We start from the raw sequence: 19304 nt of genomic DNA, 5'->3' as shown, positions 1-19304 counted from the left end.
GTAGGGTAATGGGCGATATCAACTGAATATAATATCATATAATAATAAAAAATCATACACAATAATATAATGTCAACTGAAAATAAGCCCGAAAAAAACCAAGATATTAGTTTGCAGCAGAAGAGAAGAAGTCAAGACTAACATTAAAATAGGGAAGAAAAAACTGATAGAGGTGGATGAATTCGGTCATTTGGGAATCAAAGTAACTAGTGACGGGAGAAGCAAGAAATAAATTATCAGCAGAATAGCCCAGGCGAAGAGAGCATTTTACCAAAAGAGAGACCTTCTTACAGCGGGAAACTTATATGTGGAAGTAAAGAAACAATTTATAAGAACCTACATCTGGAGTGAGCGTCTCTACGAAAGTGAGGCTTGGACAGTGACCGCAGGGGAGAAAGCAAGGATAGAGGCCTTCGAAATTTGGTGGTACAGAAGAATGATGAAGATGAAATGGATCGGCCGAGTTAGTAATGAGGAAGTCCTAAGAAGTGTAGGAGAGAAGAGAAGCCTCATGAAAACCTTAATAAGAAGACGGAACAACCTTATAGGCCACATCTTGAGACACGATGGCCTGGTGAAGACAATCGTCGAGGGACAAGTGGAAGGCAAGAATGGAAAAGGAAGACCTCGAACAAAATATATGGAACAAGTAAAGAGAGATGTGAAAGAGAAGATGTACGTAGGTGTGAAAAGATTAGCTGATAGGAGAACTGAGTGGAGAGCTGCGTCAAACCAATCCGAGGAATGTAATGGATTAGTGATGATGATTCCCGGTGGGGCCACCCATGCCAGATAGGTCGAAAGGCAGGAGCGAGACGAAAGGTAGATCAAGTGATGGTGTCACGTAAACAACACTGTTTCAATGGAAGTGGGAACTATCTCTTCCTTAAAAACATGCATTACAATCAAATGAGCCTCGGAAACTCATCGAACGGGACCCGTCCGCAAAGGGTGGGTGTCGTTAATGGCATTGAAGTCCGTAAGGTCATCGAGGACCTCAACACGCGAAACCCTTGCTGGGACATATGCAACAACATCCATGAAAGAAGAAAAAAACAAGATGATGGAGAATAATAGGGTTGCATTTTATGTGGGGACGTGGAATGTGAAGACTGTGATGAGGGCGGGCAAACTATTAATATAAAAAGGAAAATGGGGAAAGTGGTAGGTACGGAACTGGTAAGCGATAGCATTCTGATGGTAGAATTTGAGGCGCGACCCTTGTGGTGGTTCAAGTCTACGTAACCACTAGCAATCATGAGGAGGAAGAAGTAGATGAGTTGTGTGAACAGCTCGAGATAATAATAAGGGAAATCCCGGGTAATAAAAAGTCTACTAGTGACGGGGGACTGGAACGCCTCAGTCGCGGAAGGGAGGGATGGACATGAAATAGGAGAATTTAGACTTAGAATGCGGAACGACAGGAGAGAAATAGCGGCAGAATTATGCCGGAGTAACAAGTTATCCATCACAAAAACATAATTCACTCATCATAAAGGGCAGAGGTCCAGAGAAAACGGGAAGATATCAGATGGGCTACATCATGGTGTGAATTAGCGCCGCTTCCCTGAGGCGTATGCGGATCCTTATTACAACCTAGTGCTTATGAAATGCAACGTAACATTCAAAAGACTAATGAAAATCAGAATGGCGAGGGAATTGCTCGTAGTAGCTCTGAAGGGTTCGTTTGGGAGAGAATACGAAGGACTAGTGGAAAATAGCATCCGGGAGATTGTCTGCTGGGGAAGGCTGTGATAATGTTGAAACTGGAATAGTCAAAGCGGCCAAGGAATCGGTTAGCTGCTCTCTCATTAGACGGGAACAGAAGCCGTGAACAACGGAAGAAATGATAACAGAAATGGAGAAGGAAATGTAAGAAGCTGGACACGAATGAGGCTTAAGGATGCACAGGGAGATAAATAATCGATTACGGCGCGCAACTAAGGGGCCAAGAAGAGCTTGATGGAAAAGACAATGTGAGGAAATGGAAACGTTTCAGAGGAGAGGTAGAAGCATTGTACGCCAGTCGTCGAAGAAGAAGTCGCTATCGGACGGAAAAATAGGGCAAACCACGTCAAAAATTATGCCTTAAGATGGAAGGATGTTGAGTGAGCGAGACGAGGTTTAGAGTAATTGGAGGGATTATATGAAGGAATGTATGACAGCAGGAAGAGGCCGGAGCAATGGAATTTAGAGGAAGAGAATCTTAGACACGGAAATCGAGAGAGCCCTTCGGGATATGAAGGCTAGGAATCGGTGGGCGTGGACAATATCCCGTGTGAGCTTTTGAAGAATCGTGAGAGGGATGGTAAAAGGTGAATGTATGACGAGGGATGTCGACCGGAGGATTTCGTTAAAACGGTTCTAAATCCGGTGCGAAAAAGAAGAAAGCTGTAGAATGCGAAGATTATAGGAATATTAGGAGTTATATCTTCTACACCTGCTACATATATTTTATCTATTTATATAATAGCAGTGGATTATATTTTTATGAATGTACTATCTCATTAATCCCAGTTAGCGCTTTTCGCCCACGATATTTTAGCCTCCGGAGAAGATAACATTCCAGTAGACGCGATTTTTCTTGATTTCAAAAAGGCATTTGATAAAGTACCCCACGGAAAGTTAATAATAAAACTGAAATGTCATGGTCTAGACGAAGATGTCATTTCCTGGATAAGAGAAGTTTTGAGAGACCGCGTCCAGAGAGTAGTATTAGACGGTGCAGTCTCCAATGAGGTTAGAGTCAATTCTGGCGTTCCTCAAGGTAGTGTCATAGGCCCACTCCTATTCCTTCTTTATATAAACGACATTGGCGAAGTAGTACACAGTAAGTTACGATTATTTGCAGACGACGCTGTAGTTTACAGATAAATCCGTTCCAGCAAAGATATAGATGAACTAACGAATGGCCTTGCTGCTATCCAAGCGTGGTGCGATGCTTGGCAGTTAGAATTAAATTTGGAAAAATGCGTCGTAATGATTTTCTGGAAGAAGAATAACTCCCTACAACGTAGCTATATAATTCGGGGTACCCAATTAGAGACAGTTGAATCCGTGAAATATCTAGGAGTTAGATTCAATAATGATCTATCGTGGAATAAACATATTCGAGAAATAACCGGTCAAGCTAATCGTAAAATGGGTTTTGTTAAAAGAATATCAGGAAAGTGTGACGACAAAGTGAAGAGAAATCAGCTACTTTTCCCTCGTTAGACCACATTTGGAATACGCTGCCAGTGTTTGGGACCCTCATGAAAAAGGCTTAATAACAGAGTTAGAACGCGTGCAAAGAAGAGCTGCCAGGTATGTGAAAGGTCGTTACGATAGTCTTGTTAATGTAACTGACCTCTTAGATAAACTCGGATAGGAATCTCTGTCGGACCGTAGATTGAAAAATAGACTTAACCTTTTAGATAAATTCAAGAGCAGTGTCTTTTCTGGCGAAGTTAACCATATCTTACGGACGCCAACATACTACGGAATATAAGATCATATAAATAAAATAAGAGAGATAGATTGTAGAACAGACAGGTACAGAATGTCATTTTTTCCACGATCAATACGAGATTAAAGCGGCAGCAATGGAACTCATAGATAGATTGCATGACTTTTAGTGTAGCCAACTAACCTATGTAAAACTTATTGCATGTTTCTTAATTTTATTATTATTTCTAACAGCATATAGTAGTATAATTTGTTAGTATACGTGACGTTTTTTGGACGGTGTGGTGTGCATGTGGGAGTCCAATGCATGCTGCATGCTGGTGATTGATCACCCCCTACCAAACACCCTAGAGGTTGCTCGCAGGGTATTATGTAGATGTAGATTAAATACTATGATGAAAGATATGAGAACAGGATGACTTCAATAACGAACTTAAATTATTCCACGTAATTATAAATTGGACTGGTCGTGGGTAGGTAGCCAGAACTATTTTAAAGCGGTCGAATTTTAGTTATAAATATAATTGGAATATTTTAAATGTTATAAAGTCCCGTGGAACAACGATTTTTATCGATTTCCTGATGTGTCTTAAGTATTCCTGCCAGCGTTCGAGGTTGATGTGAAACAGTTGGGAAAGTCGTGTAATTTGTCAGTAGCGGAGGGAGTTGTCAGTGTCATGTTTCGGTGGCCACTCTGATCACATGAGTTGCTTGATATAATCAGTATCTTGCGGCGTTACTCTGTGATATTGCTTCGTGCTGAAATGTCAAATAAATCCATTTTAATTTCACTTGTGATATTTGCAAAGGACCGGCCTCCTATGGCGGCAATGAAGTAATGAGGTTGTATCACGATTAAATCGGTCGTTCGCAATTCATACAAGGGAAATTTGCACGAATGTAGCATTTCTACACGAATCGGTAGAAGCACATTTGGAGCCCTCCCTTCCCTGGTTGATGAAATCGAGGGCCTCTTGTGTCCACACAGCGAGCATCCACAATGCATATATATGTGTCCGCCCCCTCCTCACAGACAGCCGAATGGCATCCCGACGCCTGCTATCGCTCTCACTTTGAGCGCTACTCACTCACTGAGTGATAAAGTGTGCACAGATGTGCGATGCTGCCCAACGCAGTGCTGACCACCCAAGTGTGTTCCAATGCCGCGAACGAACGCCGCTGCTGAGCAAATTCTACCACTGTCTGCTGACGTTTATCTCTCTCTCTCCCTCTTTTCTGGGTATGCGCACTGGGTAAAAGAATACTCCATCCTAGAGGACCTGTGTTATAATGCGTAAGGCAATGATAACATTAATTTCGTCTGTATTCACAATCGAATTGAGGACTATCAAGTCCTTTCTAACCGTTTATTTGTTGGACTAACACTTATCCATGCCGTGAAAGGTGGAAATCTCACCCAGGCGGGATTCGAACTTGCGATCTTTGAGTCTGTTTGCGGGAACCTCAATCCGATGTTACCTAGGCCAGCATGGAGGTAAATGACATTCATGGGAAGGTCTTGTCAATCTATTTCATATAATGCCGTTAATTGATGTTGATCAATGAATTTCCTGCAGCGGAGAAGTAAAGAGTGAATGCATTCGAAATGTGGTGCTGGCGAAGAATGATGGAGACAAAACGGAAGTAAGTAATGAGGAAGTACTTAGAAGAGTGAAAGAAAAGAAAAGTATAGCGAAACTTAGTTAGCCACATGGTGAGACATGATGGCTTGATGAAACAGTCGTAGAAGAGCAGGAGGTAGGGAAGAAGGGCCGAATGAGTCACTCGCCTAGGAAAGGTTATTAAGGATATAAATGGGAAGAAACCATGAAAAGGATGGCAGATCTGAGAGAGGAATGGATTAGGCCTAACGATTATTGACTAATGATGATGATGATGATGGTTTTGATTTTAATTGGTTTATCTTTTAGTATTAATAAATATCATCGAGAATGAATTAAATTTTAATCACCGATCGTGGTTTTTGAGAAAATTAGTAGTGAAGAGAATATGTGTTGTTTGAAATCAATAGCCAATTGTCTGCTGTTCTCGAGTACATATCGCGAAAGAATGCCTTCGTAGCCAGGAGGTTCATGACACGTAAGTTGGTCGTGGTGAGTTGAGCATTGGCACAGGCTAGTAAGGAATTATCAGCCCATATTGAGGAGGTATGTGCAGCAGTGGCTGACGCAAGAAGCAAATATTTATGGAGAATATTATTTAAAAAAACCTCACCCACACATTCTGCTGCGTTGCTTGAAGCACCGGAATTGCGTTACGTGGCGACCGATAGCCACCCCCTCCGTTTTTCGTAATACCCCCCCCCCCCCCAAGCGTGTGTATCGATTCTCTTGGTCGCTATTAGTCATTAAACTTCTTGGTTGATTGACTCACTATTCGTGGAGATGTTTTGACGGATTTCACTGGCTCCACCTACACATGTTGTGGCAAAGTATGGGGCTTTTTGTTGAGGTGGCGTGTAAATTTCGTCGCTTTTGCGTGCAACTGGTCTTTCGTGTGAGTAAATTACTACTATTACTGTCATTATCCCTGTGGATTTTTCTGCGCTAACAGTCGTTACGTCCAATGCGTCTTATCGTTTGCTCAAAGTTGAGAATTGCTCTTTAACTCCTCGCGTTTAGTGCATCTGCGGTGCAGAAGATGAAAAAATGTGTAAATTCAGTCGTGATAAAATTAATAAAAATGTTAATATTACTTCGTCTTCTTAGATGTTCTCGTTCTCACTATTTCCATGAAGGACATCCAGGTAATGGATATTAGCCACAGGAGGCTTACTTATTCACAAGCCTGTGGGGAAAATGGTATTATAGAACCTCTTATAGGAACAGTAACTTCCAAAAGTTTTTAGTTTCCCTAACTCGTTTCGTTTTCCTTGGTTACTCACCGAAAATATTACGTTTGCGGGTGAAGATATAGGCTCTCAGAGGGAGATGTTACTTGCAACTTGATCATTCTGTTTCGATTCATGTCGGATTTAACGATTATTTCGTGTGGATTTCTGCATATCTACCCCGGTTTTCACTGTTGGTTGGTATTTTACGTATTGTAACTTTCTCTGTCAGCAGTTGCGGTGGCCTAGTGGAAGTTAACGTGCTACTGAGATAGTGGTGGTTCATCATCATCATCACTAATCCATTACATTCCTCGGATTGGTTTGACGTAGCTCTCCTCTCAGTTCTCCTATCGGCTTATCTTTTCACACCTACGTATTTCTTCTCTTTCACATCCTTCTTTACTTGTTCCATATATTTTGTTCGATTCCTTCATTTTTCATTCTTTCTATCCACTTTTCCCTAGACGATTGTTTTCATCAGGCCATCATTCCTCAATATATGGCCTATAAGGTTGTTCCGAATTCTTATCCGCAGGCTTCTCTTCTCTCCTACACTTCTTAGGACTTCCTCATTACTAATTCGGTCGATCCATTTGATTTTCATCATTCTTCTGTAGCACCACATTTCGAGGGCCTCTATCCTAGCTTTCTCCGCTGCGGTCATTGTCCATGCCTCACTTCCGTATAGGAGCATACTCCAGATGTAGGTTCTTATGAATTGTTTCTTTACTTCTATATTTAAGTTTCCCGCTGTAAGAAGGTCTCTCTTTTGTTTGAATGCTCTCTTCGCCTGGGCTATTCTGCTGATAATTTCGTTTTTACTTCTCCCGTCACTAGTTACCTTGCTTCCCAAATAACAGAACTCATCAACCTCTATCAGTTTTGCTTCCCTATTTTAGTGTTAGTCTTGACTTCTTCTCTTCTTGGGGGTTTTGAGATCGAATTCCCGACGTGGAAAAAATAAATATGCCATACAGAGCATGCAAATTGAAAAGGACTGACAAGAGGAATACACGACCTTCGCATCGCCGATCGAGCTCAAAATTTGCGATTCGGTAGTTTATGGGCACAAATGTAATATGCCGAAGCGAGACGACGCACTTCTCGTAAAATTCCGAGAAAAAAGCAATTAAAAATCGTAAAAAATGAAGGTACGCTATATAAACTGTTTTGAACGCCCATGTCAAACAAGTGGGCGACAGCTCAGTGGATACCGTGTCTGACCAACACCACCTAGACTAGGTCTGACTGTGGAGGTGAAGGTAGCGAGATCGATGCTCGTTCAGGGAACTTTTTTTGTGTTAATTTTTAAGAATCTTATTGTTTAAATTTTTGAAGTTCGTTTTCTTATCTTCGTTACTACTATGGAATATATTTTTAAAAGAGTTTTTTTTTAATATTTAAATCAGGAATGGATCAGCTTGGGATTAGGAACTGAGGATGATGGGTGGATAGAAACCCGGCGTCGGAATTAGCCTGCTCTTAACGAAAGGCGCCAAGGGGACCACGGCTTAACGTCCCATCCGACGGACGATGTACTGCACAACTAGTGTAATCCACATTACACGCAGGGATTGAATTTAGGAATGCCCCTTAATTCTTTACCGAGATTTGGATGTGGAAGGCCAGTATACTGCCTCACCACTCCAGTTAATCCTTTATTTGCAATTTTCAGGATGGAACTCATCGGTGGCTGCGAAGTAATATATTCTAATTCCTGAAAAACCCAATTCTAACCACTATGCACTCGCATATTCTGCTATCCGCACTCTCCTTTGGCATTTTATATGGCTCCCATTAGCTCAAAATCTGAAGGGCAACGCGAGAAGCGGAGCGTCGCCGCCGCGGCAGCGGGCATTACCCTGCCCTGCCGATCGCGTTAATCCCTATATATTGTGCCCGTAAACCCAACCTCCGAGTCATGATTCTTATGTAGCGTGTAAGAAGTTCTGTAATCGATACATAGCTGTCAGTTTGTATAAATGCCGCATATTGCTTTATTGCCTCGGTCTATGAATGGGTTTTTGTACTTTTGAGGATCGCTTCTCTCTTCGACATCCGCGCAAGCTATTTCTACGAAGCTGCTTGAAAAATATTCCCTTTCACGATTTATCCGAGAGAATTAGTCAGTTTATCTTTGTGAAAGGATCTCAGTACTTGTGTTACGGAAGCGAAGAACCAGGGTTTATTATCCCTAGATCCAGAAATTTCAGCGTAGGGGCCAAACTACCACTAGGTACTGGTAGTGATGGATGTATCAGAACGATAAAAAGGTACGTTTTTCTAGCAAAATATCCCAGTGCCTTTTTGCATTATCCAGAGGATTTTATTATAATTTCGGTTTCCGGTGATGTGGACTGCTGATATTTCGGATGAAAAAAGAATGGAAAGTAACCCATCCAAGAAATTCATGACGTTATTGTTTATGGAAGTGGACATTCGTTGTCTTCAAAACGTAAATTGGCCCTTCGATATCTTCATCTTAAGTAAAACTTGGGTTAAGACATGAAGACAAAGGAAATTTTGTCGAAAGTCTTGAACAAATACTTTTCAGTATTTATTTTTAGAAATTGGAATAATGCAAGAGAACTAGCGACAGGTTTCAAATGAAATTTCCATATTGGTTAGAGAATGATATACAGTGTAACTTGGTTATAACGGCAACGGCTGTAACGTCAACTCGGGTTTAACGTCACATTTTATACAGACCAGCCAAAACTGAACATTTTATGTTGTACGAAAACCCGTTTATATCGTCGACAAATATTGCGACGCTCGGGTATAGCGTCAAAAATTTAGCGATTCTTAGGTTGCAAAAGTGCTCTTCACTGCTTCAACACTCAGCGCGCTTCAAGACGTTTGTTGCACAACGGAGAGCATTTTTATCTCTGAAAGGACCGTTCAAAAGAAGATCACAGATTTTTTTTCGACAGTAAAGTAAGATTTTTATTAGGCTATAAAATATTTAATTGTGAATATCATTTTTTTATTAACGTTTTTTATTATACATATTCCAATGTACGAGTAGATTTCAATAAACATCGTTGTATTTAGCAGAACATTTGCGTCTTTACTTTTTCCTTTCACTCAGATTAAAGGCTGCTTTTTTTATAACGTCACTCGGATATAACGTTAAAAATCTTCTGGTCCCTTTGATGACGTTATAACCAAGTTCCACTGTATACCGTTCCCAGCTGAGTTAAATAATTCTCTACTTGAGACTCCTTGCTCAAGTTGGTACACCTGTATTGTTTAACGTTTAATTCGTATTGACCAAACCACACGCGAAAATTTTTGCGCGTGGCTAAAAATGGGAGATTTTTCCGAAGGCTCCTCCTTACTTTGGATCATCTTATATCAATAGATATGTGTGTGAAAATGTTAAAATAAATGTTCCAAAGATTATACGAAACTTAATTTTACTGTAGGAGCCAACGCCTGATGAGGACGATATATATTGTGTGCTTGGTGATTTATTATGTGTATTCTCACAGCCAAAACGTTGACACAAAGTTCAACTGTTAAATGACTATAGCATTAATAATGTTTAAAAAGTTATTTTATGCATTTCACATGATTTTTTATGTAAATAATTCAATTTAATTATAAACTACTTATTTTCAATAAAATGTTCCGTCTCCACTGAAGCGGTCCGAATAGTCAATTTTAGGATTTTTTCGCTCTCCACGAATTTGTTTAAAAAATCATTTCATATAGCCGAAATAAAAATAGTTAGGAAGATTTCATCGAGCTACTTGTTAAAATATGAAATATATGATTTTTGGCCTGCTTTTTTTCTATTTCGGCGGCCCACTGTGCGGTGGTTTTACGATTCGAGCCATGTACTGGCTATGTTGGCTGTTGGATGCGATGCCCTTGACTGCGCCCGCGCGCGCTTTTGGTTCGCCAGAGAGAGCGCGCGTTCGATTCGTATGCGCGTAGGCACTGCATGTTCGTGACAGTGCATGCCAAAACCAGATTACGGTCTATGACCACCGGCTTTGGTCGATCCGTACATTTGAATGGGTGCATTGTTAGCAGCTGGTCGTTTCCTGTGAGAGGGGGCACCGCCCACGTCCGGACTGTCCGGGCTATACTCGGATTGGGGACCCCGAAGGTGAACTGCTCCTCGCATATGTTCAGCCTGCTTACTCTTCACAGACATTCTACTAATTATTAAATGCGATTTCCCATTTCATTCGAGAATTCCTTTCCTCTTCGGGTTTGCACATTTTCGGCTCCGGACTGTGCGAACTTATGTTGAACCGAGCCACTGTCATCCCTCATCCCATAATATCAGGCTATCTTCTATATTATTTCTTCTGTATAGATACCTTTTTTCTCAACTTACACGCTACCAAACTCTACAGATGAGGTACCAAATTGCACAGAATTTATCAGAGAACATGTGACGGCATATCTTACTTCCTAAATATTGATATTGTTTCCTAAAATTGGTTTTTAAATAATAAAAAAAAAACAAAAAAACAAAAACCGGTAAATATTCCTGACGTTAACGGCGAACAAACTTATACATTTGTTCATTTGCAACAATATCGCGCATTCTTTAAATAACTTTTATCAAAATGCGGCTGATTCCACATTCAAGTCTCCTGTTGATACGTAAGTATGAGTCATCATGTGCGTTTAACAGAGGATGTGTAATTACTTCCAATGTTGTGTTTAAAGAGGTCCTCTTACCTCAATTTGTACATGAACATTCCAATTAAATTTGTACATAAGACCCTGCCTTTTTTTCTACATTTTACAATTTGAAACGCGCCTATCCCTCTGTGAACCTGCATTGAAAAGAGCGGGGGAAACCCGCTGGGAGCGGGCGCATCACGCTCGTTCACATATATTTTAATAATTACTCTTTTTAGCCTTAATTTTTGCTAATGCCCTAGTGGTGATTCTTGCCTGTGCTCACAAAAAAGTTTCAGTTGCTAATTCCATGTGAATTTTGCTTTGACAAATGTTTTATGCACGCACATAATTAACAATATTAGTAAAAGTGGCAGGCATCTCGTATCAGTATGGATAAATTGAAAACCAAATGCTCAAACTGATGTCAGTACGTTAAAATAGTGCTGATACTGCTGTCGGCTATTCGAACTGCGGGAATAGATAACATGAAGATAGGGACGGACGAATTCATGGTCCACTGAATTTTATTATTTATCGACCCAAGTTCCCACAACTTGTGTCATTTTAAAAAGTGGAGCTATGCGTGCCAGTTGAGGCTAGAACTTAGGATAATAACTTAAATTAGCTGTTTTTGCAAAGGTAGACGTATGTAAAAGCGCACGTCCTTTTTTCCTTGATGGTCTTTTTCCTTTATTACATTTTACTTACTGTATATACGAGTGCTGTTTTTTCAACCTCCGATGGTCCATGAACAGAAGACGAAGTGATTGATTAAAAACTATTTCACTTCTAAGTGTTGAGCCCACTTTGCGGTGTCCTTTGGACATAATGGCCTCGGCCATTGAGGAATTGGTCGTGCCTGTGCTTTACTATATGTACCTTCTTCATGGAATGTTGCCGCCCATGATTTCCTACGAATTATGCCTTTGTCCTGAATTTGCTCATCGCCCCTTTGAAAATACTTGCCATCTAGCCACATCTTCATTTCAACGCAAAGATGGGAGTCCCCAGGCACTAGGTCGGCATTGCACGGCGGGTGATCGAAAAATTCCCTTTGGAATTGCTCAAGGAGCAGTTGGGCTGCATCGGCGCTGAGATGACGGGCGTTGTCATGGATCAGAGCACTTCCAGAAGTCATCATGTCTCCTCTTTTGTTTTGAATGGGAATGGACGTAATTTTTCACGCCGTTTCACACCCTAGTCACAGTGCATTAAAACCTTTTTCTTTCCTCGTCATAAAGGTCTATAAATGTCAATGTGGAAGCCATTTGGCGAGTTTTCTGGCTGTCGCTCATTGCTACTAACCTTTAACCAGCAACTTACTGGGAGAAATGACTTGAGCGCGTGATGCGGAGGATGCGCGGTTGCCCTATTCAGTTGCGTAGTACTCGCCTGTCGCTTTTAGGGTGCCTTTGCTGGGCGATCGGGGGTTGATAAAAAACCTCCCTCGTACGTTCTTCCTCGGTGTTGACCATCCTTGTGACCTCGCAAAGGTCACGGTTGAAGATTTTGCAATTTCAGTAATTCCGTTGTTATTTCCACACCCAAAAACCTATGAAGTGACATTTGCACCGAATAATTTAGACCTTTTCTTCCTCGAATAAGACTAAATAAACGTTTGCATTTGGGGCCACACTCTCCTTTCTCTTTCTCTGCGTCTATTCCCGCTAGAGGTCGCCGTTCGCTACCAGTAGCTTCCCTCGATCTTGGGCATCCAATCTTTTCAATCAAGCCAGGTTTCGCTGCCGTATGGCAGTGCCGTTCGCAAAACGCTCTTATGCACCTCTCCCATGATCCACATTATGGTGTCAAAAAGTCGAAATTTAATTTGGCTTGCATTGAGCAAAGCGTAGAATTTTTCTGATGTGTGCGCCTGATTTCACCGGAATCGCACGACTTGAAGTGTTTAAAATTGGGGATAAGAATCACACACTCGGGGCAGTCTGTATGATTGTGTGTACTATGTCCGAGTTCCCGTTTCAATCGGATGTTCAGCTGACTCCTTTCTTCTCTTTCGATTGCAGCTGGATCGCGCCCACGACCAGATAGTGGCGCCACTGGAGGCCTTCCGCAAAGACAGGATAGGCGGAGTCAAGGTGAGTCTCCTTGCATGTAGTATAATACTAGGATACAATTCCATTTCAGGATACAATTATTTCTCGACGCCAGAAGCTCACAGAAGCCGCGGACTTTGTCTCTGCGCTTGCGAAGGGGTTGGGTGTTGGGAAGGAGTCGATAGCAGCCCAGTGCAACTCCCGAACCCTGGTAATGCCAAGCGATGTCGTCCTTATTGTCGCCCGGCGATGGTTTCAAACATAGATAGCAGCACCAAAGCTCGCCCGTGTGCTCCTATTCATTTGCCTTGTTAGGACTTAGCGGAAAAGGCTCTCAACATGAATTTATATCTTTTAAATACTGACTTAAACACTGAAACTTATTTTCACTATTAAAAATCTTTGTTCTATGAAATAAATGCGTGGAGATCTATGAAATAAGCCCCCGAACATGACATTCCATACCTCATTGCATTCCGTCCGCTAGGCTTCAAGCAGATCAATCAACGGCGTCAATCAAGCACAAACTCTACAAAATGGGATTATAACTAATACTTATCGCAAAGGCTTATCAGTGGAATTCAACTTCCTGAGCTATAAGCACGTAATTCCGATTCAAGGAGATTTTATTATGCTATGAAACAGTCCCAGACTAGAGGTGATAGTATTTTATCAACGTATGTTATAAAAGAGGTTCTAAACAATAAATTTAAATCCTTTAAATATCGAATCAAGCTCTGAATAGCATTTTCAACACACACTATTTCTTTCCTGTATAGCTTTTGATATAGTATAACTTTTGGCCCCCTCTTTCGACGGTGGAAACAATGCCTTCTTAAGCTGACGAGCCCTGATGCTGGAGATTTGGCAGCACCAGAACGTTCCAGACCACGTTACGTACAGTTATGATTGATTTTATGAGTTAAGCCTGAATCACACGATCATTTTTTTTCGTCGCGAAAGTGATCACTATCGAGATCACTTTTACCGTCGCGAAAAGCAATCGCTCTTGTGATCATTTTTCTGAATCACACGGTCACTCCCGCCGTCGCTCTTCGCATCATTTCCAATATCACAGCTCGATGTCATAGGACCCACATCCCGAAATTATACAGCGTGTTTGTTTATTTATGTCGTTCCCACGTTCAAACGTTGCGCTGCAATCGCTCCATTGGGGAATGCGTTCCGATTGGCTGATATGGGGTTTTAGTGACGGTCTTAGCGACGGAAAAAGCGACCGGACGAGTGATGAAAAATAGCGATGGGAATCCTCAACGCGATCGCGAAAAACAATTGCCGGCGACGATCATTTTGCACAGCGATCACTTTCGCGGCGAAAAAAAAATGATCGTATGATTCAGGCTTTACCACCAGTTGTGAGAGCTTCGCTTGTGAGACGTGTTGGTTACTTTCAATTTAAATGAAAATAATCGACGATAGAGGCTCGGAAGCCGTCATATTTTGTATTATTTATAATATTAATATCTGAGTGAGCGCTTAAAATATGAAACTGGAGCAGTGAAATCAAATATTTTATAATGTCTAAGTAACATTGTTGTAGCAGTCTGAGTCACGGCCGTTGGAATGGGGAGACGTTAATTGTAAGTTGATGTTATCGACGTCACCTCATTCGTTTATGTAATTAGAAGAATTTTGATACTTGCTATCCCTCCGTTCAAAGTCCGCTATCTTTTTACATACAACAACCCAATAATATATTTCTTCGTAGGTGCCGGAAAATTCGTCCTTTAGGATTGCCTATGCTTGCATTAAAAGGTGAATACAACTTCGATAAATTGGGGAGTAACCGAGATACCTTCGACTGTACATGACCTTTCCGCTGCGGAAATTCAAAAAAATCATTTGAGCAACGTTCAACTTTGAAGCTAAATTTTCCTTACCACACCAAAGCGGTCGAAATATTCGTGAAGGAGGTCGCCCTTGCTTCGTTGACGACAGTATTTGGACGAAATCTGCAAAACAAGCACCGACATGCATTTGCTCAGATTAAGTTCGAGTCCCCACTCATGGCTCCCCAAATGAACGTTGTTTTAGTCCGATAATAGAATTTCATAGTCAGAGTGGTCACTAATTTCGCGATAGATGACAGCGTCAAACTTATGTAAAAGCTTAGTTTTCGGTTCAAAAATTTTGAAAAAAATCTGGATGGTAGACCATAATAGTAAACACCATTTAAAATAAAGAAAACGATTTTACAAAAATAAAAACTGCAGATATGGTTAAAAAATAAAAATCGTGTTTCAATTTTTTCTGGGGTTCTTTTCCATTGTTGTGGCCTGAAACTTTGGGTAAACACATCATTTAGGATGCACTTTAAGTGTATATTTTTTATTTCTCAAAATATCGGGGGGCACTTTCCACCATCTCAACCTTCTAGACCATTTCTAATTAGGCCTTTATGTCGGATATTTTGTTCTTCGTGTCGCTGAAAATTATTTTTTGTGATTTAATCTTAATTATGGTCTTATGAACTTTTATTCCAAACGTTTCGGCTGTTTTTTGCGTGTTAAACTGTGTGGTCTCTATCCATAATTATGGACTAGAAAACATAAACGTCAGGAGGTTGAAATCCCCTGAAGATCATTTCCATTTCAACGGCATAATGACTGAAAGGGTTAGATCGACAGGGGAATATTAACAAAGGTGCAATGCATGACGCGCTTACCGTTCGGTATGATAGCTTAGTTTAAGAATTTATGACGAACACGAAAGCGGACTTGGTTGGTGACTTCCTATCGTCACTGTTCGTAGGAGGGGGCCATGCACGTCCCCCCCCTCCATCGCATTGCGGGACATACCTATAAAGAGACAAGTTAGTTCTCCTCCCCTCCGCGCGACACACATTGTCGTCCTCCGTTAGGGGGCGCTCGCCTTCCCTATCCACCCACACTCCTCCCCCCCCCCCTTTTATCCCCACACCCCACCACTTCCGGGTCTGGTGCCTCGTTTAACGTATGAAAAAAATACAGATTGGACCCCTTGCTTTGTTGGAGTATACGTTATTAACGAAATAAGTTCTTTTGTGTATATGTATAATGTGGTTGCAGCGCATGGGAGTAGTTATGAAAGGCATTGCCAAGGTTGCGTTTCTGTTTGATGTAACTTTTTCTTGTTCTTGGTGTAAGTGTACGTCATAACCTCTTGTGAATAAAAGGTTTTTTTCCTGCGTGTGCTAACATGCCTCCTCCTCCTCCACTGCCGCTGAATGTTGCCTCTGAATGACGGCCGAACAAATTGGGAATAAATGTAATTTAGGAAAGGGAAATTGATGACTTCTCTGCTTCCGGACGTACTCAGAAAATTATGGAATATGGAGAGGAGCGTCATCTATCACTATACTGTTGAACTATAATGGCAAACTGACGAACGTAAGGTTTTCATAATTATACTTACTTATAATACTTTAAGGGTGAAGTTCGCCATGAAAAAATATTTGACTTAGCCGGAATTCGAGCCTGGATCTCACGTTTGCCGGTTAGGCGTGTTAGCCAATTAAACCATCTTCTCAATGCGAAATTCAGGATGGGTTTTACCGATCGAGGTGTTGAACCCGTCACAAAGTTCGCTCTTACAAGATTTCTGTGATTGGATAACACGCCTGACCGGCAATCGAGAGATCCGGGTTCGAATCCCGGTTGATCGAAACATTTTTTCATGGCGAACTTCACCCTCAGAGTATATAGCCGTGCGTGTAACAAAGTCACTTGTTTCATGATCAGTGCTTTATTGCGATTGAATTGAGCTGTTCCTCAGCCGCGTCAATGTCTTTTTCAACGATGAGTTACTTGTTACCTTACGTGTTTGTTCGTAATCACGTACTGGTTTATGATCACTAAGTTGTGTTGTTGTAAGTGATTGCTGATCGAGGACTGCTCTGTTTTATCTTTCGCTCCGTATTCTCGTGTGAGGGGCTGTCGGAGTGGTGCTCGGAGGATTTGATTAGCGCGTGGGCGCGAAGTGGATGGTGACTGTTCCGAGGGTAGCAGTCGCTGCGGACGAAATCACCGAACTGCCGCTGAAGCCCATGCGGGGTATGACCATGAGAGGGCGCGTGTTAACGAGTGCCGCACCCGAGCGGAGACGCGCTTCTTCTGTTCAGAGGAGAAACAGTTGAGGGCGCGATTCATTCAGTGCATAATCCCCCCCTCCCCCGCCTTTCTATTGTACGAGGATGGGTGTTCTTGTTCGATGAACCACCCCTTGTTGTTGGCTTGTGGACGACAGTTTCCCTGTCAGTTTTCCCTTTCGGGTCGAGGTCGAAAGCCCAAGAAAGAAAAACGGAGTTTCTAGACTAGAGTAAAGGAGTTGACTATTTGTTCCTCTTTCACTTCATCCGCTCGACATCTTTTGCGTGATCGATTGATGAACTGAAAGTGAATCGAAATCGATCGATGTAGAATTTTTCCATGTGTTTTACGGTAATTTCCACGCCACCGCTGAGTCCACGTCGTATGTTTGTGTTTCTGTCACTTTGTTTCAACTTCTATGCGTTCTTATGTTTGTTTATTTATTTTATTTATGTTATCCGCGAGGGAATACTTCAATAAAAAGTTAAACCATAAGGGTGAGTGTGGGCCAATCCTTGATCGAAGGCTTGAAGGAATACCAGAGCGCGTTCACCCCCGTCCTCCGCCGTGGGAAGCACCACATTCCTGCTTTTTGCACATTAGCAGCATCGTTCAGCTAAGAATGCGGGAGGTGGGAATGTTGTTCTAATTTACCTCTCACTGGTACAATAGAAAGTACCGAAACTCAAATATACAAACAGCGGTGAAAGTGGCGCCGCTCCATTTGTTGCTCCATTTTGAATCCGACTGAACATATTTCACTCAATACATTTTTCCTGAGTGGCGCCACTTTTCGAATTACTCCACCTTTGATTTCTCCGCCTCATGCGCAGGATGGGATTGCGACGGAAATGTGTACTACTGGATATTTGGGCATTTGTTTTCCCTCACTCATGCCTCATTCACATTAGGATTGTTTCAGCCATCGTCCATCGTCGGAACTATCGTGCATTCACATGACGATTGTTAAAACCTGTGCTGCCCTCTAGTGCTGACATCTAAAGTGAACGGGAAATTGACGGTTATCAAAGCTGTTGAGGTATGAAGGGCCAAGATATTACTGTGTTCAACGTGTATTTACCGAATAATTTTTCTTCCGCCCATATTCTTGTTTCCTAGGACGAATCCATGAAAAAAATAGAGCTTCAAGAGCTTTTCGTCTTTCTCTTGTCGCTTCCGTTTCCGATCTCCCAGCGCCTAACCATCGTAAAGTGGCAACGTTCGGAACTACGTCAACTATAGTCAGGACTTGCATTCACACGGCTAGTTCGGTCAACTATCGTTAGGACGATGGCTCGGACGATCGTAATGTGAACGAGGCATCAGTCACGCACCTCGGTTCGGCTGTGTTTGTTTATCGAGCGCCTGTTACCTTCCACGCCGCTTTCCAGCGAGCGATAATTGGCGCATCCTTTGGCATGATGCTTCACGAATCTCAGCGTTGCTCTTGGTCATGTTGCCGAATGCTGTTTTGAAATCCGAGTCGAACAGGATCCCTCCTCTTTCCTGATGAAGAATAATCACTCAGACTAGTTTTTCTGTATGTCATAGTACTCCTTTTTGTCTTGGTGTGTACATAAACGTTTCAATTTAAAGAAAATACCGCATGATTGCCGGTTAAAAGTGCAAGTGAAAAATGAAACGAAGAAGCTAAAAAATGAAACGGTTACAAAACAACAAACCGATACGATAGCGGCACATCCGCAGTACATATTTAGCTCTTTATTAAGTTGTTTCGTATTAAATGAGGTGACGCCGAGCAAGAAAAATTTTAATTGCTAAAGAAAAGGGGTGAATGGGGCATAATTTATTAGGGCGGAAAGGCAGTGGAAAAGAGAAATTTAAACAGTTGATGGGCTGGATATTGGAATTTGGAGAAGGGACTTGTAACTGGTGTGGTGGGAAGGTACTCTGGTAATATGTTGATGAATGAAACAATATCAGGACTGATAGCCCGGTCAAATTAGCCCAAAAAATAGGGGTACCCTTGCATAAATTGCCAACAAGCTGAAAATTTGCATGAACCTTAAGGATACCACTCTACTGAAATCCTGAAAAGTCCCCATCGAACCCGTGTGTGCAAAAACTTTTATTCAAGGTCAAAGGTCGCAAAAATTAGTTTTTTTACATTTTTTGGCCAAACGGTTAGTTTTATGATAAAAATTTCTCAGACCAAAATTGTAGATCAGAAATTTATCTACAAAATTGTCTTTT

General features: G+C 41.7%; 1 protein-coding gene across 1 annotated transcript in view; it reads left to right on the top strand.

Moving 5' to 3' along the window:
- The window catches only part of LOC124161920 (rho GTPase-activating protein Graf-like), a 162987-nt gene that overhangs the window by 37718 nt on the left and 105965 nt on the right, over positions 1–19304 (top strand). Inside the window, exon 3 of the mRNA XM_046538181.1 lies at positions 12973–13044. Within this exon, the coding sequence (XP_046394137.1) occupies positions 12973–13044 (72 nt within the window). The remainder of the gene's footprint in view (positions 1–12972; positions 13045–19304) is intronic.

This window comes from Ischnura elegans, chromosome 7 (genome assembly GCF_921293095.1).
Source record: "Ischnura elegans chromosome 7, ioIscEleg1.1, whole genome shotgun sequence".
Taxonomy (NCBI): Eukaryota; Metazoa; Arthropoda; class Insecta; order Odonata; family Coenagrionidae; genus Ischnura; species Ischnura elegans.
Note: the sequence above shows the minus strand (reverse complement) of the source record. Positions and strands in the feature narration are given on the sequence as shown.